At 36.7% G+C, this 27,546-nt stretch overlaps 1 protein-coding gene across 1 annotated transcript; it reads right to left on the bottom strand.

Annotated features, from left to right (window-relative positions):
• On the bottom strand, positions 1-27,488 carry LOC142104089 (T-cell surface glycoprotein CD8 beta chain-like). The gene is made up of 6 exons (XM_075188567.1): positions 27,370-27,488; positions 10,958-11,323; positions 8,440-8,529; positions 7,412-7,498; positions 6,633-6,669; positions 1-1,059 (listed from the first exon to the last, which is right to left on the bottom strand). The coding sequence occupies exons 1-6, from the start codon at positions 27,467-27,469 to the stop codon at positions 1,047-1,049; spliced, it is 693 nt and encodes a 230-aa protein (XP_075044668.1). The 5' UTR covers positions 27,470-27,488; the 3' UTR covers positions 1-1,046.
• Positions 27,489-27,546: the final 58 nt, after the last annotated feature.

The raw sequence follows: 27,546 nt of genomic DNA, 5'->3' as shown, positions 1-27,546 counted from the left end.
TCAGACAAATATTTTTTTCCATAATGAAATAATAAAATGAGGGCATATTATAGTCTTTCTCCTCTCCCATGTATTCAATGAAAACGAAACATGAAGGAAAGATATAAATACCTATTTAATGTGCTAATCACAGACACACAGTATGGTCACAAAGCTTAGAACTGTCCACAAACATTACGGTCCTGATGCACAGCCTGACCGCTTAGTGAGAGGTTCATTCTTCCTGTTTAATAACACTTGTGGGTGGTTCAGTTTGGACGAGACCCACTGTCCTGCACTTGGGCCGAGAGTGGATTACTTTTATAACACATTGCAGCCTGTAAATGTGTTTGAAAAATGATTCTCACACACAAGTCAATACTGGGTATCTTCTGACTGTAACATGCCTGATATTGATCCAAACCGATACAATCAGATTACTTTTTTTTCCCATTAATATCATGCAATTGCCAATATTGCTGCTAATATTGCATCGTCTGTAGGAACCTTAAAGGAAAATTCATAGAGATTTTGTTGTGTGGATGCAGAAATCTAATTAATATTAATGTAAATACTGCAAAAAGAACAGTTATCATACCAGGGAATGTAAAAAGAAGCCTTACAATATAAGACACTTGTAGTATAACAACCAAAATAAATGTAATATTATAGCGAGAGCCTGCAGAGTTATTTGTTGAATATTTTACAACTTATAGATACATAGATTCAGCCACTGAAGACAACATAAACACAAAACAGGATTTAAAAACACATTGTTTTGTTAGCACAGTGCACACATTTTAGTACTGTATTTACAGTGCTCCAGTCCCATGTAGGTTCCTCTACCGACTGATAGATGAGAGAGTGAATATCCAGAATTCTTCCAATGCTGTTTTGTCTTTCTTTGTATAGCGTATTGTTTGGTTCTTTGTCCTCCTTACAGATCATGTTCTGGAGTACGAAGCAAATAAACATATATTTTTCTACATATATACACAGAGATCGTCACAGAAGTCCATGTTGTAACAATTATTGTAAGTCTTCATGAAACACAGTGATATGTTTGCTTATCTCGGAGAGCTGAAAAGGGATAGAAACAAAACAAAATCGATTAAATCGAACAATGCCCAAAATGTGCATATTTAATGCCTGCTAAGTATTGCAGAATCTGACAGGTGTGCTTTAACGCCAACATGTTTGGTTTGTGGCAAAGAAGCCCGTTGATCTGGTTAATGCCGTGGATGTAGGGTAGGCAGATGTCATGTTAAACATTTCAGACGTGGCGAATGTCTGCGATGTATGTGGTTACTTTATATTGTAAAGAAAAAAAGATTACAGTACAGTATGTACCTGCAATATAAACCAACAGGTATAGTAAAATACTAGCTCTTTAGATTGCAATTCCTTAGTAATATACAACATTAGATGCCTTATTTATAAGAATATAAGTGTGTTGACCAACACAAGACAACAGCATTTTTTGAAAAAAAAAAAAAAATAATAATCAAATTTATTTGCCTACATAGGCAGTAAACTACTTGTCTAGAAAGTCTTAAAATTTCATACTTTCATTTTTGCAAAAGTGAAATAATTAAACATTTAAGTAAAATTACTTTCAAATTGCCGTTGACACATGTCATTGTCTTAAGGAAGTGGCAGCAACTGCAAAGTGGAACTAAAACTTTTTTTTTCTTTACAAAGGGACTAAAAGCTGAAGTGACTACCGCTGTGTACATTAGTTCTTGTGAGATTCATGCTTTCTCTTACTAACTAAAACATTGTAGAAAATAATAATTGTGGAAAAAAAATGCAAGATAATTCATACGTAAAAGGAAAACCACATTTGTCAATAAAGGATCTTTAAATAAAGTAATAGCGTGATTATATTTTATGAAAATGTCTTATTTCTAGTAACAATTATTTTTGAAAACAAATAAAAAAGTAATTAAAGAGCAATACAAGTGTAAATATGAAAGATGCCTTTTCCTTTACTTATTTTGCAGTAGTTTTGAAAAAATATCACCGCATACCGTCATTGTTACATTCAAAATCTTGTAGGCAAAGTATATAATGATATTTTATAGATTGACATGACATGTACCCTGTCCATGGACCTTGAGTATCATTGTGCATTTATTCTGTGAAGTGTCAGTGTGCCATTGTTCCAGGACCAGAATTGTCAGTGTGCCATTGGTCCAAGTTCAGAACTGTCATTGTGCCATTGTTCCGGGACTAGAAGATTCAGTATGCCAATGTTTCAGGACCAGAAGTGTCAGTGTGCCATTGTTCCAGGACCAGAAGTGTCAGTATACCATTGTTCCGGGACCAGAATTGTCAGTGTGCCATTGTTCCAGGACTAGAAGTGTCAGTGTGCCATTGTTCCAGGACCAGAAGATTCAGTATGCCAATGTTCCAGGACCAGAAGTGTCAGTGTGCCATTGTTCCAGGACCAGAAGTGTCAGTGTGCCATTGTTCCAGGACCAGAAGTGTCAGTATACCATTGTTCCGGGACCAGAATTGTCAGTGTGCCATTGTTCCAGGACCAGAAGTGTCAGTATACCATTGTTCCGGGACCAGAATTGTCAGTGTGCCATTGTTCCAGGACCAGAAGATTCAGTATGCCAATGTTCCAGGACCAGAAGTGTCAGTGTGCCATTGTTCCAGGACAAGAAGTGTCAGTATACCATTGTTCCGGGACCAGAAGATTCAGTGTGCCATTGTTCCAGGACCAGGAGTGTCAGTGTCCCATTGTTCTGGGTCAAGCTGTCAATGTACTATTGTTTTGGACTCCAAAAGAGACAGTTCCAGTTACAAAATATAGTCACAGCTGACAGGGGACCCCAAAATCAGATTCTCTGACACCTCTTGTGGTCCTGAGGTTTCGCATCTCTAACCTGCACACAGTGAAGGCATCCATTTTCTTAGGTTACATCCTCATGAATATTAGTTTATCTATCAATTCACTAGGAATCAGTATCTAATGAATATTAGTCAGACCTCATGAATATTAGTCAGGCAGCACCTAGCACATTGGTACGCTGCATACATGTACACTTTAAAATAGCATCGTACAAGGATAATTTGCCTTATATCAAATACATTCAACATTGCTGTGCGGGTATCCAAGAAGAAAATGTAGTCTAACTTTGGCAGATCCGGAAATCTGGTAATTGGGATGGTCAGCTGCTGACCAGAAAGCATTGGATACCTTGCAATCCTATACTTCAGCCCAGCCACAATACTGGGTCTGTACCTAGCATGTATGTCACCAAAATGGACCTAAATCTGCTCATTTCACATCTGTGTAGAACATATAGTTTGCCACCAGCATATCCAGCTTTCAGATAAAGAAATTAAATATGGAATATTAAAATACAAATTTATTTGCACACTTGGATATAATAATTACTTACATAAAAGTAAACAAAACTGCATTTATAGGTGCAAACAGGCCAAGCTATGTTGCAATACCAGCACCAGAAGTAGACTAATGGAAAAAGTTGCAGCATTCCACTGTGTCACACCCAGGCCAGATGAGGTCTCAGATATATAGGACCTTATTTAGAGTCGGACGCAAAGTCCGTTTTAGCCGCATTGAACAAAAAACCACTATCACGCATTTGCAGCAAGCACTATATCCGACTGCATCTTGGATGCAATTAACACTTGCGACAGCTTGCCACTCGCTACGAGAGAAAGGGCGGAACGCGGAATTGTGAAGGCGTGACCATGTAAGCAAATCCTAGTCGTAGTGAGGCACAGACGCAACACACGTCAAAAAATGGCTAAACCGGTGCCGCAGGAATTAGGTGGCGCAAGCGTTAGCTAGCTGCAGGAACTGCTCGCAGCTCGGTAGGGTATTAAGAGTGGGACGCAACTGGGGTTGCGGCACACTCCCACTTCTACACTTCTTACGCGGACTTTGCGTCCAACTCTAAATGAGGTCCATAGTCCTTTGGCTCTCATTCAATCTGTTTTAGTACCATTTTTATAAACCACAAGCAAATCTCACTTATTTAAAGGCACAGGCCTGCTTTCAACAACTCAATATATTTACTTTTAATATTACTAATATATAATTCATTACAAATTTAATTAACTGTACTAAAATCATATATTTTTTATTATTACTTAGTTGACCGCAGCCTGGTTCTATTTTTACAATTTTCAGCAAAACATATTTAAAAAACTTGATTTAAGACAAGTTTTATTTAAAACAAGTAAACATTACTGAAACCTTATATCACAAATGAGTTTTCATAATCTTATAAAAAAAAATATGTAAATTAATTGACATAAAAAAATATACTGTATATAAAATCATAAAATAAAACATAAATTACATTAAAAAAAATAAATATTTAAGATAAAGGACCAAATAAATGTTGGCCAGCTGGATGGATTTATGGATCCAAAACTCTTCTAATCTTAACAATCGTTATTTACAATTTCTTCCTTGGGCATTGGGTTGGATAACTTCAATAAATATGCACTTTAAAAAAAGATGGATCACAATTATAGACCCATCAAAATGTTCCTAATATTTTGTCAGAGCTTTATTTTCCATTTTCCTTGTTGAAATATTTTTTAATAGAATTAGCATTAGTAATCTATTTTAAAGTTTGTTAAACATTTTGCTAACGTGCTGATGAGCACAGGAGGAAAGAAAATGTTTAAATACCATTGGTTGCGAATTGTCGAACAGAATATGAGATTTACCTTTCAACTTTTTCTTGTGGTCATCAGTGTGTTGTCAACACATTTAGGCAACATAAAAATAGATTGTTAGAGCATAGTATTAATTAACTAATAGCATTAAAATGTTCCAAAGTGGAAAATAAAAAATAAAGTGTTGACGTATGTGTTGGAACATTCTAGGGCCACAGTGGTGATCTGTCTTTATTTAAAGTGGTAAAAACAGACTCAGGCTGCGATTAATGAAATAATATTAATAAACGCGTAATGATTTTATTACTGACAATCGATTAGATTCATTTCGGTATTAATGATATATTATTGATATTAAAATAAAATACATTAATTTGTTGCAAGCCTCTTAACCAATGAGATTTGCATGTTGACTATTAAAATAGTGCTAATTCATCTTGAACAAGAGTTATTGATAAAGAAAAGTATCTCAGTAATGCAGTTGACGGTCTAGGAATGCACGGTCGCATTTCAGACTGGACGCAAAAACCTTTTACAAGGGTCTACTTCTGGTTCCAGTCTGATGACATAGGCTAGCATGGGCTATCTGTACCTTTTAGATGCGGTTTTGTTTACTTATATGTAAGCGGATATTATGTCAAAGTGTACAAATGAATTTGTATTTTAATATTGGTTTCTCCCGATCTCATTTCTTCGACACGGTCCTCGGATCAGGTCGTTGGTTGGTGAAGTTCCAGCATGGTAGACACTTGCTGATAACAATGGATTACAGTGGCGATTAACTGTTCTATCATTCAGCAGCTGTCAGATAAGCTGACTTTCATTTTCAAAATTATATCATTTCCTGTGAGTTTTTGCTTTGCAAATTGGTAATTCATTTTTATTTATATGTGACAGAACAATGTAGTTTAAGTGAAGCTTCAGCATGACAACAGCTCAATATTTCATGAGCAATGTTGTCTAAGTACATTTCCACATGGAACTCCAAGGGGAAAATTATCAGCAAAGGGCAACAGAGGACAGAGGCGCATATTAAAGGATCATGGTGTATTTATTTAGAGAACAAAGTAAAACAAATGAGCAACAACTGCCGATCAATTTTTAGCCTGTGGTGAGTGCAGCCTGTTTCTTAAAAAAATCCACAATGCAGCATATCCTAACCAAGCAATGCACATTTGCTTGTTCGGTGGTGCAAAGAGCCTAAGTTATGGACTATGGAGCAGCGGAGGAAGTCAATATGGTCGGATGAGTCATCCTTCAGCGGGTTAGCGAGTGCCAATCACAAGCACTCTACAGCTCAGAGTGTGGCTCTGTAATGTCGAGAGGTGCATTTTCTTGGCATGGTTTGGGTGCAGTCATTCCCTTGGAAAGCAAAGTCAATGTCATGTGCTACTTAATGGTAATTAGTGATCATTTTGAACTCCTGTTGCTGATTGGAGACTGTCTTCCAGAATAACAATGTTGCCAACCATAGATCGTGTGACTCTGACATTATTCGTATATTGTGTCCTTCTCAGTCACCAGGGAATAAATGTATCAAGCTGAGAGTTTTACGGCGAGTTTGAAAAGTGGAGATGTTGCCTATAGCAACCATTCAGATTCTAGCTATCATTTTGTAGAATGTACTAAATAAATGATAGTTCCAGACATTGGTAGACACTATGCCACAGTATACAGGCCGAATAAAGAGACCCAAAGCTCTATTAAGTGACAATAAATATATATTATATAAATATAGGGACAATTTTACTAAAAGAGAGCACTGGATAACGTGCAACTTTTGGGGAACTCTTTTACGATTAGACTTAGAGATACTTGAGGAAAAAAACCCAAAAAGCAGATTTAATCAAGATGCTCATATAATGTAGCACATTGTAGATAAGGTGTTTGCTGTTGCTGTTGTGTGGTGTGATGTGGTCACACTGCCGGTTATCACATCTATCTCACAGCACGTTGTCACCGCAAACAAACACAAACATACTTACTGCTTTCTGAAGTAAATGTGGGATCTCCTGTACACACCTAGGACAGAGCATAAAACAATATATTTCATTTGCTTATTGAGAAAGATTCAAAGTTTTTTGTTAACCAGACATGAAGTAAATTTTTTATGGTGGAGGAAATACATAATATATTCTTGAGATAAATGCCTCTATTCCAAAATATTCTCTCTAACCAATGGTTATGTTATATCCAATTGTCCCTGATTACAGAGTTCCGAATTTCAAAATCTGCCGGGTGCAAAATGTGCCCACAACTCCAGTCCAAGCGCGCTCAAGTGCGTTGGCGAAGAAACGCGTTTCTAGACTTATTTTGCCTAATGTAACAAAAAGCTTCAAGCATGCAAAAATGCTACTTGTCATAATGACTGTCCTGATGTCCCCTCACTTTTGTTGTTGATTTTACACAGAAACTGAGCAATATTTTAGGTTAAAATCTAAAAAGTTATATTTAATGAATATGGTGACATTTACAATTACAAAGACACATCTTCTTCTATTCTGTGTTTCTAATGCTGAAGGCGATCCGCTCTCATTCCGTATATAGAGGTAACTACTCAGAGTCACTTATCTAGTTTTCTATGCATTATAATAAGCTCATATTAATTCTAGGTAAGATTTATGGAACATGGGTTTCCAAAACACACAGGAATTGTATTATCACAATAATTAGTCATATTGGGGTAGGGAAGGTAGTGTGATATTTTCATTCTAGGGTGCAGAAATCGCATATAGAATAAGCAAATAATAAAACGTAAACTTACGATATGTGTAAGACACCAATAAATACAGGCCTATCAGCAGAATAACAGCACACGCTAGGAGAGGGGCCCAGATAGCTTCACTGCAGCCTAAAGCAAAATAAAAAAGGTTGAAAAAACATGTGTCATAACGCGGCTGTGTGTTAGAAGAGATGCCCACATTTTATTTATATCCCCCATGATAACATGACTTGCAAAAATTGTCTACTGAATTGTCTAATGTCTTACAATTGAAACATATTACTAATTTAAACTTCCCAGCTACTCCGTTAGGGTTAACTGTTTTACAAAGTGCATTCACATTGTTGCAACAAAGTAAGAATAAGAGTATTTGCATCTGCCTCGTTTATTGATTTCTATCATAGTTTATATCATACTTGCCTACTCTACCGGAATACCCGGGAGGCTCCCGAATTTTGGGGAGTCCTCATGGACTCCCGGAAGAGTAGGCAAAGCTCCCGCATTTGCCGAAATTCCCAGCAGTGAATTGAGTGGACGGGGCTTATCCGTGTCATTAAGTCCCGCCCCCTCAATTCAATGCTGTGAATTTCGGCTTTTTATGGTGGGGGTGGGGCTATGATCTCCCGGGGGAGAAATCTTAAAATTTGGCATGTATGGTTTATATGGATAGAGAGAGACCAGACTAGCATCTTTCTAATTCACTTGAAATGCCGAAATCCCCAGCCAAACAAGTATATAGATTAGAAACAACTTTACTATGTTCTTGTTATTTAAGGATAAGGCAGAAAAGTTTGACAATCATCGTATTACAAATTGTGGGGTTATTCAAATGAAAATAAAACATGTGTGGATATCCTTAATCGCAATATAAACATGTCAATAATCATTACATATAAAATCTTAGTGACATTACAGAGATTACAGGGCGATATCAACTTTAAGTCAATATGTATAAAATGACCTAATTCAACAATTTTTTTACACTACTAGTTCAGCGACCTCCCTGCCTCACAATAATCTCTATTAAACATTTAAAGGACAACCAAGAAAAGTTCATTTATATCTTCTACCTGATTTCTTAGACTTCGACGAAGGCGCTTTGGTACATTTACAAAGTGTCTTCTTTGTCATTGGTTGTATAGTTGTAGGTAGAGTCTCAACTGAAAAGAATAAAATTATATTAGTTTTTTAAGGATATTCAAAGCTTTTATGAGTACTTTTTTAAATAAGTACTGAGTCATCATCATCATCTACTTATTTATATAGCGCCACTAATTCCGCAGCGCTGTACAGAGAACTCATTCACATCAGTCCCTGCCCCATTGGAGCTTACAGTCTAAATCCCCTAACATACACACACACACACACACACACACACACACACACAGAGACTAAGGGCAATTTAATAGCAACCAATTAACCTATCAGTATGTTTTTGGAGTGTGGGAGGAAACCGGAGCACCCAGAGGAAACCCACGCAAACACAAGAAGAACATACAACCTCCACACAGATAAGGCCATGGTCGGGAATCAAATTGATGACCCCAGTTCTGTGAGGAAGAAGTGCTAACCACTAAGCCACCGTGCTGCCCAAATGGCTTCTTGCTTTAACTTCTTCTTATCAGTTACTTTGTTGCCACCACCTGGCCACACATGGAAATTTCATCAGCCAACTTGGCCAACGTAGAGCATATTATGATGTGTGGGCTTCTTCTGATGGTCAAGAAAGATTAAAAACCATTAAAAGGATTCAGCTAATACATGTGTAGGGTTATTGGGGAATCCCACTAATGAGGCCCGAGGGTATCTTGCCAATTATCTTGACTGTTGGGGGACCAGATATGTCCAACTTGACCACCCACATTAGTGGTCACTCAACATGATCACCAAATGTTTGTGCAGTTTGGCCATTCATGTGGTTAGTCAGATGGACAGATCTGGTCCCCCAGCAGGCATGATAAAGGGATTCCCAAATAACAGTGTAGGTCCAGCTTATATATCCTCTCCAATCTCAATTATCTCCAAGATACTAGATTGTAAGGTTAACTATGTGTTGTATACATGGCTGGTGCATCCATTAGGCTAACTAAGGTGTTTGCCTAGAGCTTCAACATTGGAAAGGGACATTACCAGGTAACCTGTGCTGTGTAAGGGTTTTGTGCCTGAACCCGTGACACAAGCTTCATATAGGCAAACATTGCTCAATGGAGCATTGGCATTTGCATCAGGAGTAACAAGTGTTTATATAATAACATAAAGAAGGGACTTGGCAGTGTTAACAGCAGTGGTGGAAGTGGGCCGGTATACGGCGATAAGCTCTACTGTGCCACTTCTCCCACTGCTAGGGGCAGCACGGTGGCTCAGTGGTTAGCACTTCTGCCTCACAGCACTGGGGTCATGAGTTTGATTCCCGACCATGGCCTTATCTGTGTGGAGTTTGTATGTTCTCCCCATGCTTAGGTGGGTTTCCTCCCACACCCTAAAAACATACTGGTAGGCTAATTGGCTGCTATGAAATTGACCCTAGTGTCTCTCTCTTTGTCTGTGTATCTTGGGGAATTTAGACTGTAAGCTCCTACGGGGCAGGGACTGATGTAAGTGAATAACAGATGATGCTTTGATGGGGAAACTATCTAAATTCATTCACATTTTACATACTGTCGATTATCCTATTTGTACATAACATAATAATCTAATGAAGTGTCATATGCACAAGTGAGGATTAGTGTATGGAGAGTTAGTAATAAATTGTAAGTCACCTGTTCCGCAATGTTTGTACACACAAATACAAATTATATTAATTTAAATAGAAAATATCTGTTATTTTTCCCTTTAAAAATCATATGGGAATCTTTTGTCAAATGGAAATCTCAATTAAGTAATGCAAATAGATGGCAGCAACATCATATAATATAGCAGCTACAATAACGATTTAGGTATTATCAGCTGGAGGGGTCAAGCTGCTAAATAGTGCTCCTAATAGTCATGATTGTCATTGGGCATAGTTGCACCAGTTCACAGCACCCGCAAGAGATACAGCTCCTGCCAGGTTTACCTGCCTATGTGTCCAGGTTACTTGAGTCTCAGTGACATGTACATGACCTTACAGTACTCGGCCTTCGCCTACCAGCCCCTCCCCACCCCAGTTCTAGAACGCCAAGCGTATGGAGTCGGAAGTGTAAGATGTGCTAGAATTTGCACGAGGATGTAAGAATACTTTATTCTTGGGTCGCATGCGTATGTATATTTTACGCAAATAAAAACAGATGCAAGTTCAACTCTACATGAGCCCCTATAGGGAACATTCAATTTGGGTCAAGTTGTCCTCGGAATGTCCACGGAGACACCTTGTGTTGGAGATTCTACAGGAATCTCTGCTCACTTTTTATCGCACCCCATAGAGATGCGCAAAAATGAGCGGAGATTCCTACCGCAATGTCCACACGCCACAACGCTGGCTATTGAATCTCTCCCTATTATGTGTCCAGATATTACTTTGGGACTATTGAGGAACTCAGAGACTTTAAATGTTGCAGTGTAGCTCCAATATTGTGAAACCACGTTATCCAACAATTACTATCAACTTACCGACACTTAATCTGGTCCCATCTCCAAAGGAGACTTTTGACGCCATCTCTGCCATGCAGTAATAGACCCCAATGTCCGAGAACTTCAGATTCATTATCTTCAAGGTGAAATAATTCTGGAACTTGACTCTTCTTATTGAGAAGCGACTCTCGCTGATGTTTGTGCCATAGGAAAATCTGTCCATTGAGGTTGTAGCACTTACGATAAACTCCAAGTCTCCCTTCTTGTTGGTCTCCCTGTACCAGAAGAGTCGCAGGTTGTCCATGGATTCTCCCTTTATGGTACAGGATATCTCTATATTATTGTTAACTAATTCAATTGTAGAAACTGGTGTCTGACTTAATGTTGTACCAAATTTAGGAATTTCTGTGAAAAAGAAAGAGAAGAATATGTAGCATATAACACAAGTAACACATATACTGGAGATTATACTGCTATAATTCACAAGTGATGCAGATATATGTATAAAATGCTATAAATTATATATGTATAAAGTCAGTTCTAATGTCATCACTTCAATGTTCATAAGATAACTGGTAAATTACGCTCCTTCTACTGTAAATTATTGTCATGGATATTAAAAGTCACAACTGAGCAAAAATATACACTTAGTGGGCACTTTATTAGGTATTCCTATAAATTATTATATAGTAGGCTGGAAGTGTAGAGCAAAGTATTGTTCTCTACACTCCTATGTCTATACATGTTTATCAAGTGCCCCTTATGGCTTCATACGGACTGGTGTCAATTATGTGCATTGTACTAGTATATGTAACAGAAGTACAATGCATGAAAACGGGTCTGAAAACGTAAATCATAGTTTCCAATGACCCCATACCCACTCATGATGTTATTTACATTCAGGAGTGTTTCGGTTTCACGAACGCTGCCTGCTCTACTAAATGCATTTAACGCAAGATAAATGCATTGGAGTGACTTACAATGACTTCCCGTACATGAGTAAGGCAGTCACACGTCAAACGTATTTGTGTTTGATATGTGTTTTCACTGGTTTAAATGCAACCAAATCTATACTTAGGGCTAAATTTACTAAGCTGCGGGTTTAAAAAAGTGGGGATGTTGCCTATAGCAACCAATCAGATTCTAGCTTTAATTTATTTAGTACTTTCTACAAAATGACAGCTAGAATCTAATTGGTTGCTCTAGGCAACATCTCCACTTTTTCAAACCCGCAGTTTAGTAAATCTAGCCCTTAATCTGTAATGTCAGGTATAGTGATTCCACTTAATGACTCCTGCCTAAATCACAGGCTAAGGCTGGTGATATGGTAAGAGTGAAGGGTGACACTATTTGGGAGTTATTCACTTCAATGCACTTTTGTGCAAAGAATATACCTGGTGGTATAAATAGGGGTAGTATAAAGAGGAACCCCAATTACCAAATACTCGTTTTACCAATCATGTTTATGAAACAGTGTTTTTGCTTTGATGTTTTTACTGAAAATACCCTTAAGCTTTTAAATTTTATCAAAGTGTCCCCTTAGTTTTACAAATGTTCATTATGTATCTCCATAAGTCTTCAAATATTTAGCAAATACCTCCATGCATCCATTAGAGTTTACAAGTGACCTTTTATGTCTATAAATGTTTACTAAGTGTCTCCTTATATTTATCTATTATGTCTATAAATGTTTACTAAGTATCTCCTTATATTTATCATGTACCTATTATGTCTATAAATGTTTACTAAGTGTCTCCTTATATTTATCTATTATGTCTATAAATGTTTACAAAGTATCTCCTTATATTTATCTATTATGTCTATAAATGTTTACAAAGTATCTCCTTATATTTATCAAGTACCTATTATGTCTGTAAATGTTTACTAAGTATCTCCTTATATTTATCATGTACCTATTATGTCTGTAAATGTTTACTAAGTATCTCCTTATATTTATCATGTATCTATAATGTCTGTAAATGTTTACTAAGTATCTCCTTATATTTATCAAGTACCTATTATGTCTGTAAATGTTTACTAAGTATCTCCTTATATTTATCAAGTACCTATTATGTCTGTAAATGTTTACAAGTATCTCCTTATATTTATCAAGTACTTATTATGTCTGTAAATGTTTACTAAGTATCTCCTTATATTTATCTATTATGTCTGTAAATGTTTACTAAGTATCTCCTTATATTTATATATTATGTCTATAAATGTTTACTAAGTATCTCCTTATATTTATCTATTATGTCTATAAATGTTTACTAAGTATCTCCTTATATTTATCAAGTACCTATTATGTCTGTAAATGTTTACTAAGTATCTCCTTATATTTATCAAGTACCTATTATGTCTATAAATGTTTACTAAGTATCTCCTTATATTTATATATTATGTCTATAAATGTTTACTTAGTATCTCCTTATATTTATATATTATGTCTGTAACTGTTTACTACATATCTCCTTATATTTATATATTATGTCTATAAATGTTTACTTAGTATCTCCTTATATTTATATATTATGTCTATAAATGTTTACTTAGTATCTCCTTATATTTATCATGTACCTATTAAGTGAATAAATGTTCACAAAGTATCTCCTTATATTTATCAAGCACCTATTAAGTGTATTTAAATCTTTACTAAATATCTCCTTATATTTACCAAGTACCTTTTTTGTCTATAAATGTTTAGTAAATATCACTTCATATATATAAAATTTACCAAGTAGCCTCATGTCTGTAAATTGTACTACATCCCCCGTTAGCTCCAAAAATATTTATCAAGCACTGTGATCCCCTTATAATGTACAAATATTTACGAAGCAAACCTAATAACTATACCTCTTTACCATGTACCCCTTGTGTCCTTAAATGTGTAAAAAGTAATCTGAGAAGTTAATAAATGACAACGTATAAGAAACTTTGGTGGCAATTAAACACTTTTTCTGTGACAAACATTCTTGGGCAGAACTTGTTTTTTATTTTATTTTATAATTTTATTATTTACATTTAGTACCATATTCATCAAAGAGTAAGAAGCCTGAAAATCATTAACATTATACAAACCTATAATCCCTATTATTAACCTCTTATTTATATAGCGCCTACATATTACAAAGTGCTTTACACTGAATATTTAATTATTCACATCAGTCCCTGCCCCCGTGGAGCTTACAATCTATATTCCTTTCCACACGGACACACACACATGTATTAGGTTTAACCTACTGGAAGCCAATTAACCTTCCAGTACGTTTTTTTGGACTGTGGGAGGAAACCTAAAGCACCCAGAGGAAACTCACACAAGTTCAGGCAGTGGTCATGGTGGAAATTATAAAGCGACAGTAGGAAAAATGTAATGAGAATGGAATGTGATAGTGTTACAATGAAGGCAGTAGGAGAAGTGGTGGTATGACATACATCTGTATACACCCCACTTCTACCACTGTATATACTGTATATATAATGTAAGTGACTGGAATGTGATAGTGTTACAATGAAGGCAGTAGGAGAAGTGGTGGTATGACATACATCTGTATACACCCCACTTCTACCACTGTATATACTGTATATATAATGTAAGTGACTGGAATGTGATAGTGTTACAATGAAGGCAGTAGGAGAAGTGGCGGTATGACATACCACCGTATACACCCCTACTTCTACCACTGTATATACTGTGTATATATAATGTAAGTGACTGGAATGTGATAGTGTTACATTAAAGGCAGTAGGAGAAGTGGCGGTATGACATACCACCGTATACACCCCACTTCTACCACTGTATATACTGTATATATAATGTAAGTGACTGGAATGTGATAGTGTTACAATGAAGGCAGTATGAGAAGTGACGGTATGACATACCCCCGTATACACCCCACTTCTACCACTGTATATACTGTATATATAATGTAAGTGACTGGAATGTGATAGTGTTACAATGAAGGCAGTAGGAGAAGTGGCGGTATGACATACCACCGTATACACCCCTACTTCTACCACTGTATATACTGTGTATATATAATGTAAGTGACTGGAATGTGATAGTGTTACATTGAAGGCAGTAGGAGAAGTGGCGGTATGACATACCACCGTATACACCCCACTTCTACCACTGTATATACTGTATATATAATGTAAGTGACTGGAATGTGATAGTGTTACAATGAAGGCAGTAGGAGAAGTGACGGTATGACATACCACCGTATACACCCCACTTCTACCACTGTATATACTGTATATATAATGTAAGTGACTGGAATGTGATAGTGTTACAATGAAGGCAGTAGGAGAAGTGGCGGTATGACATACCACCGTATACACCCCCACTTCTACCACTGTATATACTGTATATATAATGTAAGTGACTTGAATGTGATAGTGTTACAATGAAGGCAGTAGGAGAAGTGACGGTATGACATACCACTGTATACACCCTACTTCTACCACTGTATATACTGTATATATAATGTAAGTGACTGGAATGTGATAGTGTTACAATGAAGGCAGTAGGAGAAGTGACGGTATGACATACCACTGTATACACCCCACTTCTACCACTGTATATACTGTATATATAATGTAAGTGACTGGAATGTGATAGTGTTACAATGAAGGCAGTAGGAGAAGTGGTGGTATGACATACCACTGTATACACCCCACTTCTACCACTGTATATACTGTATATATAATGTAAGTGACTGGAATGTGATAGTGTTACAATGAAGGCAGTAGGAGAAGTGACGGTATGACATACCACCTTATACACCCCCACTTCTACCACTGTATATACTGTATATATAATGTAAGTGACTGGAATGTGATAGTGTTACAATGAAGGCAGTAGGAGAAGTGACGGTATGACATACCACCGTATACACCCCACTTCTACCACTGTATATACTGTATATATAATGTAAGTGACTGGAATGTGATAGTGTTACAATGAAGGCAGTAGGAGAAGTGGCAGTATGACATACCACCATATACACCACCACTTCTACCACTGTATATACTGTATATATATAATGTAAGTGACTGGAATGTGATAGTGTTACAATGAAGGCAGTAGGAGAAGTGGCGGTATGACATACCACTGTTTACACCCCCACTTCTACCACTGTATATACTGTGTATATATAATGTAAGTGACTGGAATGTGATAGTGTTACAATGAAGGCAGTAGGAGAAGTGGCGGTATGACATACCACTGTATACACCCCCACTTCTACCACTGTATATACTGTATATATAATGTAAGTGACTGGAATGTGATAGTGTTACAATGAAGGCAGTAGGAGAAGTAGCGGTATGACATACCACCGTATACACCCCCACTTCTACCACTGTATATACTGTATATATAATGTAAGTGACTGGAATGTGATAGTGTTACAATGAAGGCAGTATGAGAAGTGGAGGTATGACATACCACCGTATACACCCCACTTCTACCACTGTATATACTGTATATATAATGTAAGTGACTGGAATGTGATAGTGTTACAATGAAGGCAGTAGGAGAAGTGGAGGTATGACATACCACCGTATACACCCCCACTTCTACCACTGTATATACTGTATATATAATGTAAGTGACTGGAATGTGATAGTGTTACAATGAAGGCAGTAGGAGAAGTGGCGGTATGACATACCACTGTATACACCCCCACTTCTACCACTGTATATACTGTGTATATATAATGTAAGTGACTGGAATGTGATAGTGTTACAATGAAGGCAGTAGGAGAAGTGGCGGTATGACATACCACTGTATACACCCCCACTTCTACCACTGTATATACTGTATATATAATGTAAGTGACTGGAATGTGATAGTGTTACAATGAAGGCAGTAGGAGAAGTGGCGGTATGACATACCACCGTATACACCCCACTTCTACCACTGTATATACTGTATATATAATGTAAGTGACTGGAATGTGATAGTGTTACAATGAAGGCAGTAGGAGAAGTGACGGTATGACATACCACCGTATACACCCCACTTCTACCACTGTATATACTGTATATATAATGTAAGTGACTGGAATGTGATCGTGTTACAATGAAGGCAGTAGGAGAAGTGACAGTATGACATACCACCGTATACACCCCTACTTTCACCACTGAGCACGGGGAGAACATAGAAACTCCACACTTATCCAAAAGACCACTGACTGCAGGATTAGGTTTGTTTAATGAAAACGTAAAGGCATTTCATGGGGCGAGACACACAGAATGTCACAAATCTACTTGTCTTTCGAAAAAGTTACCTGTATAGGTCATTGGCTCACTGGAACACCCTCATTACTTCACATATTTTCACTTTTCTCTGTATTATTACACTTATTAACTTATCTTAAAAAATATTAATTTACGTTGTGCAAAAACATTATGTAACTTTGAAATAAGATAGAAGAAAAAAAACTCTGTTTGTACAACCGCTACCTCCTTATACGTGGAAACAAAATAAAAACCCAATACATAAATCACTATGTGTCAGCATTTACATAAATAGTAGATTTTGTGCACAATATAGCTGTATTGGGGTATACTCACCTGTCAATGTGAATGCATCTCCTGTATGTGAGTTTCTAGCCTGTGTAACAACAGCTGTATTCAGGAAGTTGCAGCTAAACCCTGAATGAGTCTCCATTTTTAGAGCATCTTAGCGCTATCTTAATTTAGTGGACATGGGCAAGTGAAGGTGCGTTGTGGGACCCACTTCCAGGCTACAAATGCTGAATGACCTATTTATAAAAATGAAACTATTGCCATGATTGGCAGCTGTTAGAAAATTTACTGACATTCAGTATAAATGCAGTGACATTTATCAACACAAACAAATATAGGTCAGTAAATAATCGTACAATTACCAAACTAATGATTTTCAGACCCTGTAAACCTTTCCTGTACCTGCGCTGTACCTAGTTCTCTTTAAATATGCTGTTATTACTTTCTAATGCAGAGATTGTGTGATTACATAGCAGTGTGTCAGTAAAAATGTTGTCTGTCAGTAAATGTTCGTAAAACTGTCAGCAGGAACCTATTTACAGAGCCCTAACATTGTCTCTTCCTTGCAGTTGGATCTGTACAAGTTTGCTTGCTGTAGAAATGTCATCTACCTACCGTATATATTTACAGAGTATAGGAACAAGATGGTAGCAAAGATGGCCCCCGTTGCCAGCACTTGACCGGGGTAAGAATTTCATCCAGAAAGCGATGTGATTGGTGGACATAATGTAATATAACATGGCGTTTGACAAAACTTTTTCTTTCAAAAAAACATAAAAAAACAAAAAACAGTATTTACTAATTGTGTTGCTTAATTATTTGTTTTACTGTTCCAAAAAGTAATTTATGACAGCAGAGGAAAAGTGGAGGTGGTGAGGCCGGATTCTAGCATTTTCTAGAATGTTCCAGATAAACGATAGCTAGAATATGATTGTTTGCTATGGGCAATCAGCAAATTGACCCAGATGATCTGCTAGCCTGACAATGATCCCAGCAAAGCCATAGAGATTATTTTCAGATCTGCCCGAGAATCCAATTGGCAGTGTTGGTCTGTGTGTGCTCCACCAACTAACTGTCGTTTGCTTCAACTCTGGATGTAAATATACAAAAGACTCAACTTTACATACAGAGCCACAAACATTACAGCACACGGCAAATGTGCTTAATAAGTGCATGCATTAAAGAACTCTAAATTAGCAAAAGTCATTGTAATATCTTCTTGTGCTTAGAGATATCTATACGCCACTCCAGAAATAAAGAGGGAGACAAAAATAAATGTTAGTAGAGTATGTTAGTACAATTGTATAGTACATGTCTTAGAGGAATAAACGCTGTAAGAAGATTATTCTCTGCCAATAGTTGAACATGTTACAATATACACAAAAGTATTAATTTGTTGCTATTTTACAATGATACAGAAAGTGAGAACTCGCTGTTACTCACCTATCTGGGTTTGGGTGTTAGGAAGATAAGTTTCTCCCACATTCATGGAACCCCTGAGTTTTGTTTTTCATACGTCAATCATGATTCATGGTGAATAATGGTGAGGGTTCCCTGGGACGACCTAGCTATGAGGCAGCTGACAAGAGTAGCTATTTTGCAGGGACTTTCTCATTATTAGAAGTTATTTTATTTTTGTTTAATATTTACAAGTTCTGTTCTGTACTAAAGTTGTTGTTTCATGTATATGGACAATTTCCAAAATACTTGACCTCTTGTGATTTATTTTTTATAATACACAGATGATGTTTATATGTGTGTAAACTCCTGTAAATAATATCTGTATATCTTCTTATTCTGTATATTTGGATAAATGCACCTATACCACTTCCATTGTCCTGACGCCTGGTTAGAATGCTCAGGATTCTGCTTTTATTCCGTATGTGAAGACAACTGTTCCGTTCCCCTCCGTTTGTTCTCTGGGCTGGATGGATATCATACTTAGTTCTGATTCTGTCTAATATTTACCATAGATCTATTTCCGTCAGTTATTGACATCTATGTAATATGACAGCACTCTGGGAATTACAACACCAACAAACAAACATCGATCCCGGAATCTTGTGCCGCTGTGAATAAGTAACTCCCTACTGTAAATTATATAGATATTAGAAGTCACTTAAATGATCCATGACCATATAATCATCATCATCAACACTTATTTATATAGCGCCAGTAAATTCCGTAGCGCTTTACAATATAAAATCATAACGCTATAGGTGGAACGCTCTGATTACAGATGACCTCTTATATCCATAATTATATTACATGGTGCGTTATTCCTCATAATATACAACTTTTCCTAATGAAAACCGGAGAACTTACCCATTATAAGCAATTTTTGTCAGAACTCACTGTTTGCACTTATATAAGTTACGGAAGTTTATACATATATTATACATATATTAACATCACTTGTGTATTATACGGTTATCTTCTCCTTCACACCTCCACATTGTCTTTGTTGGTGATGGATATTTTTGAGCCAGGAAAGGCCCCTTCTCCATCCCATTACAATATATTTATATAGCAAGTGCTAGTCACCTTATTAATGTTATTTGATATTAAAATTAGAGCTGTGCCACACCCAGGTTATGGCGCAGTGCTCTGGTTAAGCCTACGGCTTTTAGCCAAATCTAGGCAACTGAATGTAAATCCTGATTTTACTGTTGAATTCCAGCACTTATTGCAGTCAGTATATCAGGGGTAGAACTACAGGGGAGCGGGGGGAATGGGGGGGTCGGTGGCTATGGGGTCAGAGTTGAAGAGGTCAGGAGAGCGGAGTGGAGACCTCGAGATAGGACGATGGACCAACATCGCTGAAATCCCCCCCCCCCACCCCCCCCCAAAAGAAAAAAAAAAAATTACCATGGACCCGGAGATGGAATGTTTCGCCCCAGCTTATGGTTTGTTAGCACAAATATTTTCACATTACCCAGTCAACACCATGATATGATCAGTGGACCGCCATGATGTCAGGTAAAAAGGTGTCATCCCCAAAAAATCAAATGTATGTCCATTTATCAACAAATATAAAAATAATTCTCATCTATCTTTCATGTTTGATTCCCTTTAAAAGTGTGTAGAAATAGTAGGAGTTCCGTATCAATAAGCCAGGTTCACCCAAATGCATAAAATGGAGCTATTTAAAATTACACAGGCTGATATATTCTCTCTAAAAAACGCTTCAATATAAGCCACGATTGTACGACGACAGAAACATAAAAGGCAACACAGACACCTACGTCGGCCACACCGGCACCGATATGGGCAATTGCCCCAAAAATCTGTGAGCCCCATAATGATCCAATCACAACTAGTCATGTCATTTTCAGGCATGTCTCCTCCAACCCGTTACAATGTGCTGTACAGCACTTACATAATGCTCTTTGATAATAAACTGGATTTGGCTCGGAATTCTGGTTAATACTTTGGTTTTCAGCCAACTGTATTTATATTCTGAATGACCTTTGATGCACATTCATACTGAACTAAAATAAGAAATAATATCATTTAGGTAAGAGCATTACTGCTAGGTTCTGAAAAGACGTAGGGTCCAGCCCCAAAATCAAACTGTACTTTTTTATAATTTTCTCCTACAATGTACACGAACATGGTATTAAAGTGGTACTTACAGAAGAAGAAAGGGCTGCTTATTATAGATAGGAGTCACACAATATTATATACAGGAGTAGTATATTATAGATAGGAGACACACAATATTGTATACAGGAGTAGTATATTATAGATAGGAGTCAAACGAGAAAAATATAATTAAAAAAACAATAAAAATCAATCAATCAATCAATAATTAAATGTAAATCACTTGTAAACAATATAAATCAGTTATAAAAATATAAAAAATAATAAGAAAAATAAGAATCCATAGCACTGTACTTGAGACTTGGGGAATTGGTCCTGCTCTTATCCCAAATCACTGTATTTAGGACACCCCTACTTTTAATATGCATATTAAATTTGGGTTTGGTATGCTGCCCAATATTTTGCACAATGATTTGATTGTTCTTCAAATTATAAAAAATGCATATATAAGTTTTAGTTTTTTTTTAAGAACTAACGGTCAAAATATGTAACACAAAGTGAGACAGTGTGATATTGTCATGCTAAAAACTAGTTAGAAAAACATTATTGAAGTGCAAACTTTGATTTTTGAGATTCTCTCTCAGCAACTTGTTTTAGATTTAATGATAAAAAACAGGACACATTACAGATGTTTACTTAAGCTTTGTTTTGTTGATGGTTTAGTTGATGATATTACAGCCTGCGGAAAATTGTTGTTTTTCCTTAATGCTATTTGATTGCAAGTTCTTTAGACCATATTTTCTGCAATGCAACCACCAACTGGGCAAGATGGTGCAGTCCACTAAGTTCAAGACCCTATAATCTTTTACTTACTGAACTATTATGAATACTATGATTAAAGTAAAAAGAAAGGATTGTATCTTATCTTTAGATATCTTCACATTAAGCAATACTTATTGGAAGATGATCTTGAAATCTAATATAAATGTAAATTAGGCTGAGCGTTTCCTTGAAACTCACACTATACACTTTGTGATGGACTTGTTTGGTTTAGTTGCCAAACAACCAAATCAGTGAGAAATTTGGCCAGGTAGCCAAAAAGTCACAATTGTGGTTGTTCATGAATCACACTGAGCTACCGGATTGTAGCAATGCTTCCAGCTTCTGTACTTCAGGGTCAAATGTTGACCCCACAAGCACAAAAAAAGGAGGCTCAACATTTTTAGAGATTTTGTGTAATGCACAATGAAATCTTAACTAATTAGGACGAGCCCCCACGTGGCAAAATCGTTGACCAATTTGGTTGCTGTGTTCGTAACGTAAGAGAACACCAACACAATAAGCAATTTCTTGGCTAATGGATTCTTTGCTATTTAATAACACAAAGACAGAACTATTGTGCAAAGTGGTACCTGGGCTGAAATAGGAAATTAAGAATAGATTATGAGTTTTCAGCCTATCATATCCACAATTAGCTGGAAATATTGCTAAAGTAACTGGTACTAGAGTAAAATCACAAGGCTGTGATAAACATTCACTTATGGTGTTGATGTAGATATTGGAAATGTATCAATAACACAGTGATGACGATAAAGAACATCAGGATATCTAACTACAGGTTCTCACCTCTGATTCCAGAATAATACACAAAGCACTTTATACTCAGCGGTACTGTAGACAACATGTTCTTTGTAGTTGTGTTAGAGGTTGCCAAAGCTTGCGGTAAACACAGAATAATATATAACATAGAGATGATGTGGAAATTCTTTTGCAAAATATAAAAAATTGTGAAAATAAACTCAATTTTCCCATGTTTTCTTCTCTACCAGTGGGTTTGCTTATGCTGCTTGCTGGATCCTCTGGTAAGTTTAATGGCCAGTCTAAGTTTGGCATCTCTCACTAAGCCAATATTTATTATAATGGGGCTAATTCAATTAGCCGTGAGGTTCCACAATAACAATGTTACTGCGTGATGTTGTAGGTAATAATATTTGCGCATTCTTGCTCATAACTCATAATGGTTCCATCACAAATGAGCAAAGTTTTCATTACCATAAATGCCGGCAACGTGCTCAGATACACAGCCGCAAGGTTACTATGGAACTGCGCGGCTAATTGAATGGGCCCCATAGAGTACTGCCGAAATTGAGCATAATTCTCCCTTTCTGTTCAGTGTTGGAATGTCACAAACACACACTCTGGAGCTTAAAAAAATAATATGTTTTATTTTAACTGCCCAATTTTTACTTTGTATATTATTGTATGTCCATAGATATATTCTGTCGGCAGAATTTATTGCGCTCCTCATTACATTTTGAAACTACTTCACCTTCAATAACTATACTACGGAGATACTAAGTCTACGGTTTGTGTGTCAGGCGATATAATATTGGGCACTTTTCTATGGAGGTCCATGTAAGTGAATTGTGAGCCCCCTCTGCACTTTCAGAATGTTTATTTGTTATTACAACATTATTATTGGTTTTCTTTTTATGTTACTTTTGAAGACAGATTACTACATGAGTCATAGATATAGATTTCTAGTATTTCTATTAACATAGTATTTATGTTTATTTGCTGGTGTGCATTTTTGCAGTTATTGTGCTTTGTATTATTTCTCTGTGCAGCTGTTCCTTCACTACTTTTTTATGTGTTTATGTCTTATACTTTACTACTGTATTCTGTTTTGTTCTTCCTTTATCTTTTTCTACAAAGCAACATCTGACCCACATTTATTGATATCTGTCAGCACACAGAGCTTCTCCAAGGCTTACCTTTACCTTCCCACTGACTAAATGAAGATTCCTTACTAAATCCCCATCATGTGTGGTGTATCTCCTGGTCTTATAAGACCGGTGTGTAAGATCTGAAGGTGAGTGGTGGAGTTTTGCACTAGAAGATATACTATACAAACATTTCCAGTTAGAACACATATGGGGCCTGATTTAGAGTCAGGAGTAAATTCAGGTAGAAAGTGCAAATTCGCACCTTGTCAAAAACATGCTACACTTCGGGGAGGAGGGGGGGGCAAAATTAAAATGTATGGATATATTTAGAGTTTGGGTGTCAGGCACCTCCTAGCGTAACAATAAAAATAAAGCTGCCCAGTATTCGTGTGCTTCCTGCAGGAGCAGGCTCTACATCCCCTGCGTGCAAAGAATAATAATACATTCGCACCCCCCCCTTGTATCACAACATGGCTTATCCATGCGCAAATTTGCCCTGTTTATCTGGATATGCACCTAACCCAAAATCAGGCCCGTGATGCACAATTGAAGTGTTACAGCCATTGTAGTATTCTTATATCAAATGATCTGCACTTTATGAAGCCACTCTAATTCACCACCAGGTGTATTGTCTGCACAAAAATATATTCCGCTGTATTAATCCATTATATTATAATACCACCCCCCTATAATGTTAGCTTTGGACTGTGTTTTATGCTGGTGTTATAAAGAGGGAGGATGTTATTATTGCTTTAGAACAAGGCTGTGCAGTTGGAGGCCTGCTGGCCGTGGGAAGCCGGCAAGAATTTTTTTGGGCTCCACCATCCTCGACAATTTGGCCATAAACACATATTTATAACTTAAATAATATATATATATAAAGGCCCCTTCATGTTTAGACATTCATCATCATCATTTATTTATATAGTGGCAGCGCTTTACAATTGGGGACAAACAGAGTAATAAACAATACTGGGTAATACAGACAAACTTGCAATCTATGGGAGACATTGAAGAATAAATGTTTGCTAGTATTGAACATGTGCCCTTCAGTGCTTTTACTGTCTATTATGATGATACCGATACCGAGAGCCGTAACAAGGTTCCCGTACACTGTTAATCCACATAAATCCTGTTATTCCCTCTCTGGCAGTGACTGATTTACCAATAAACTGCTTACTTGAAAACGTTATTATTGTAAACCAATCCTGCAACAATGATTTCTGCTGTAACAACGTTCTAAAGATGAACGCTTGTCAAATCCTGAACAAGTGCAATTTAATGATCACTCTTAAACCTTAAAAAACAATGGGAAGTAATTCTATGTCACCATTATTATGTCTGTAACAAAATTGCGCAATAAATTCACACAAATCACAAATTTCTAGATGATCAAGTTTCATCTTTTTTTAACCTCTTTCCTAGTTGTTAAAATAACAACTTCCTATTAAAATATACATAGTTTCATTAAGGCTTCGAAACTGCAGAAATTACCCTGCATATTGTATTCTTATAATACCTAGGGGGTATATTTACTAAGCTGCGGGTTTGAAAAAGTGGAGATGTTGCCTATAGCAACCAATCAGATTTTAGCTGCATTTTGTACAATGTACTAAATAAATGATAATTAGAATCTGATTGGTTGCTATAGGCAACATCTCCACTTTTTCAAACCCGCAGTTTAGTAAATATACCCCCTAGACAATGCTGAGCTCTGTTGCCTTGTGATCTCTCTATTAAGCACAGAGATATATTTGTCTGATTGCAACATCACAGACAATGTCTTCTGGGTTTTCATTCTGTTTCAGAATGACAGCTGCCCAGTTTTTGCAGGCCCAATGTGGGAGTAATCGACTCATGTTCATAGACAGCAAAAATGACTATTTAAAATAAACTGATTAAATTAAAACATATTTTTTTTCTGTTCGATGTAAGCAGGGTTTATCAGACAAACAGACGTTTTCATTTAAGTTTCATTTTAGCAACAAACAAATGGAACCAACGTTCATTTGACTATTACGGATAAATTGCACATTATTTTCTTGTCAACCTTCAAATGTGCCCAGAAACATCTGCACAGATGAAGTCACATTTCTGTACATTAGCAACGAAAATTAGTTTAAAAGAAAAAAAACATTTCATCTTTTTGACCATTCTAAACTCATCATAGAAAAATCACCGTAGACTAAAAGCTCATCTGTGGTAGATGCTGTTTTTACTTTTTGAGAAATCTTTCTACAAAATTGTAAAATGTTTTCCCAAACTGTTAGTAAACAATAATTAAACTGTTTACACATTCATGATAAATGTATAATTATTCTGGCACTGCCTCGATATGACTATTTCTGTGGAGCTTAAATATAAACTTAATATCAAAGTGATTATTTTGAAGTAAAGTGACAGTTTACATATTGCATTAATTCTGGGCAATATTGCTGCAAGTACAACTTATACTAATACATTGTCTTTGGGCTGCAGTTTAGTGCAATTTAAGGTCTGCAATTTAACTCAATATTATAAACTCGACGGATGCAAGAACTAAATTAGCTGTTTCCAATTGTAAAACATTCTGACAGTGTAAACATCATCCCATCTCACAATTATAATCCTTTATTTACAAAGTGCAAATGTATTATATTTTGCTGTGTAAAAGCACCATTCCTTCCATATCCTAAATGGTTCTGTGTCCTCCTTAAATAAAACACTTTCCTCTACCTCCGGAGATACAAACAACTACTTAGAGGCCCATTAAACCTACAGCAAATGTTGCTTTATCTAAAAGAGGTACTGATAACATTCACAAATATATATCATTAAAAGTTGCTATACCTTGTAAGAACTTGAGATATTTGACATTGTATTTAAATTTGTGAAGAAGTTGAGCATAAACTATTGTTCTATGAAGAAAGAGAAGAGTTTGATGCTAGCCGTACATTCAGTAATATCTCCAGAGATACCTGCAGATAAGCCTTATATTTCCATAGGGGTTGCCCAAAATTATCAGCATGTCTGAAAAGAATGAGACCAAAATCGGTCCGATATTTTTCCGCGATGTCAGTAACTCCGGTCAGCCACTATCTGCGCGTTTGGTCATCTGGCGATCGAACTAAACGGCTCATATGTCAACCGGTTCCTCAGCCGAATGGCCGGATCTATCCAAACGGAAATGGATCCTGTCATTCAGCGATTTGACCAAGTAACAGCTTTGGACCATTTCTGTCCAGCTAAAAAGAGGCCGGGTGTCCATTCACTGTATTACTGACAGGAAGTCTGCTGTGTATAGAGAAATATCTCCCCCCACAATCACAACTTTACATATCTTCTGTTCTGATGAATGTTTTTTTTTTACATATATAGCTATTAGTAGCTTTTTTATGTAAGACAAATTGTATTGTAGGTTTATGCATCTTTTAAACAATCAAAAACTATCTTGCCTACATGACAAGCACAAGAATAGTCACGCTAGGAAAATAATATATTAACAAACCCTCTCTGGCAATGGATGTGTAAAGTGACATGTCAATAAAGCACCGTGGATCACAAGTTTTATGTGGAATGACAAAGATACATTGTCGCTCTGTGGAACGCTGTCACTTTGTCTGTTGACAGAAGATGCCCTAGATATCTCTCTCATCCATCCCACCTGCTTACCTGTGACACAGAAAGAGATGAGAAGGAACCAACAGCAGAGACATAGCCAGCTAAGTGCAGGGTGCTTCATCTTTGCTGGGTGCTTGGGTGCTAGATGCATGCAGCTGAGTCAGTGTACAGTATACACAGTGTCCCACCTACAGACTGTCAGCGCGTCTCCTGTACAGCAGCCAATGG

Source organism: Mixophyes fleayi, chromosome 1 (genome assembly GCF_038048845.1).
Source record: "Mixophyes fleayi isolate aMixFle1 chromosome 1, aMixFle1.hap1, whole genome shotgun sequence".
Lineage (NCBI taxonomy): Eukaryota > Metazoa > Chordata > Amphibia > Anura > Limnodynastidae > Mixophyes > Mixophyes fleayi.
Note: the sequence above shows the minus strand (reverse complement) of the source record. Positions and strands in the feature narration are given on the sequence as shown.

What these genes read in the sequence shown, in the direction of transcription:
- LOC142104089 (XM_075188567.1), bottom strand. Translation starts at nt 27,469, where the DNA reads ATGCATCTAGCACCCAAGCACCCAGCAAAGATGAAGCACCCTGCACTT. An exon ending in CATCTCTTTCTGTGTCACAG is followed by an intron (nt 11,324 to 27,369) that starts GTAAGCAGGTGG and finishes TCTTTTTCACAG; the next exon opens with AAATTCCTAAATTTGGTACA. An exon ending in GTCGAAGTCTAAGAAATCAG is followed by an intron (nt 7,499 to 8,439) that starts GTAGAAGATATA and finishes ATTTTGCTTTAG; the next exon opens with GCTGCAGTGAAGCTATCTGG.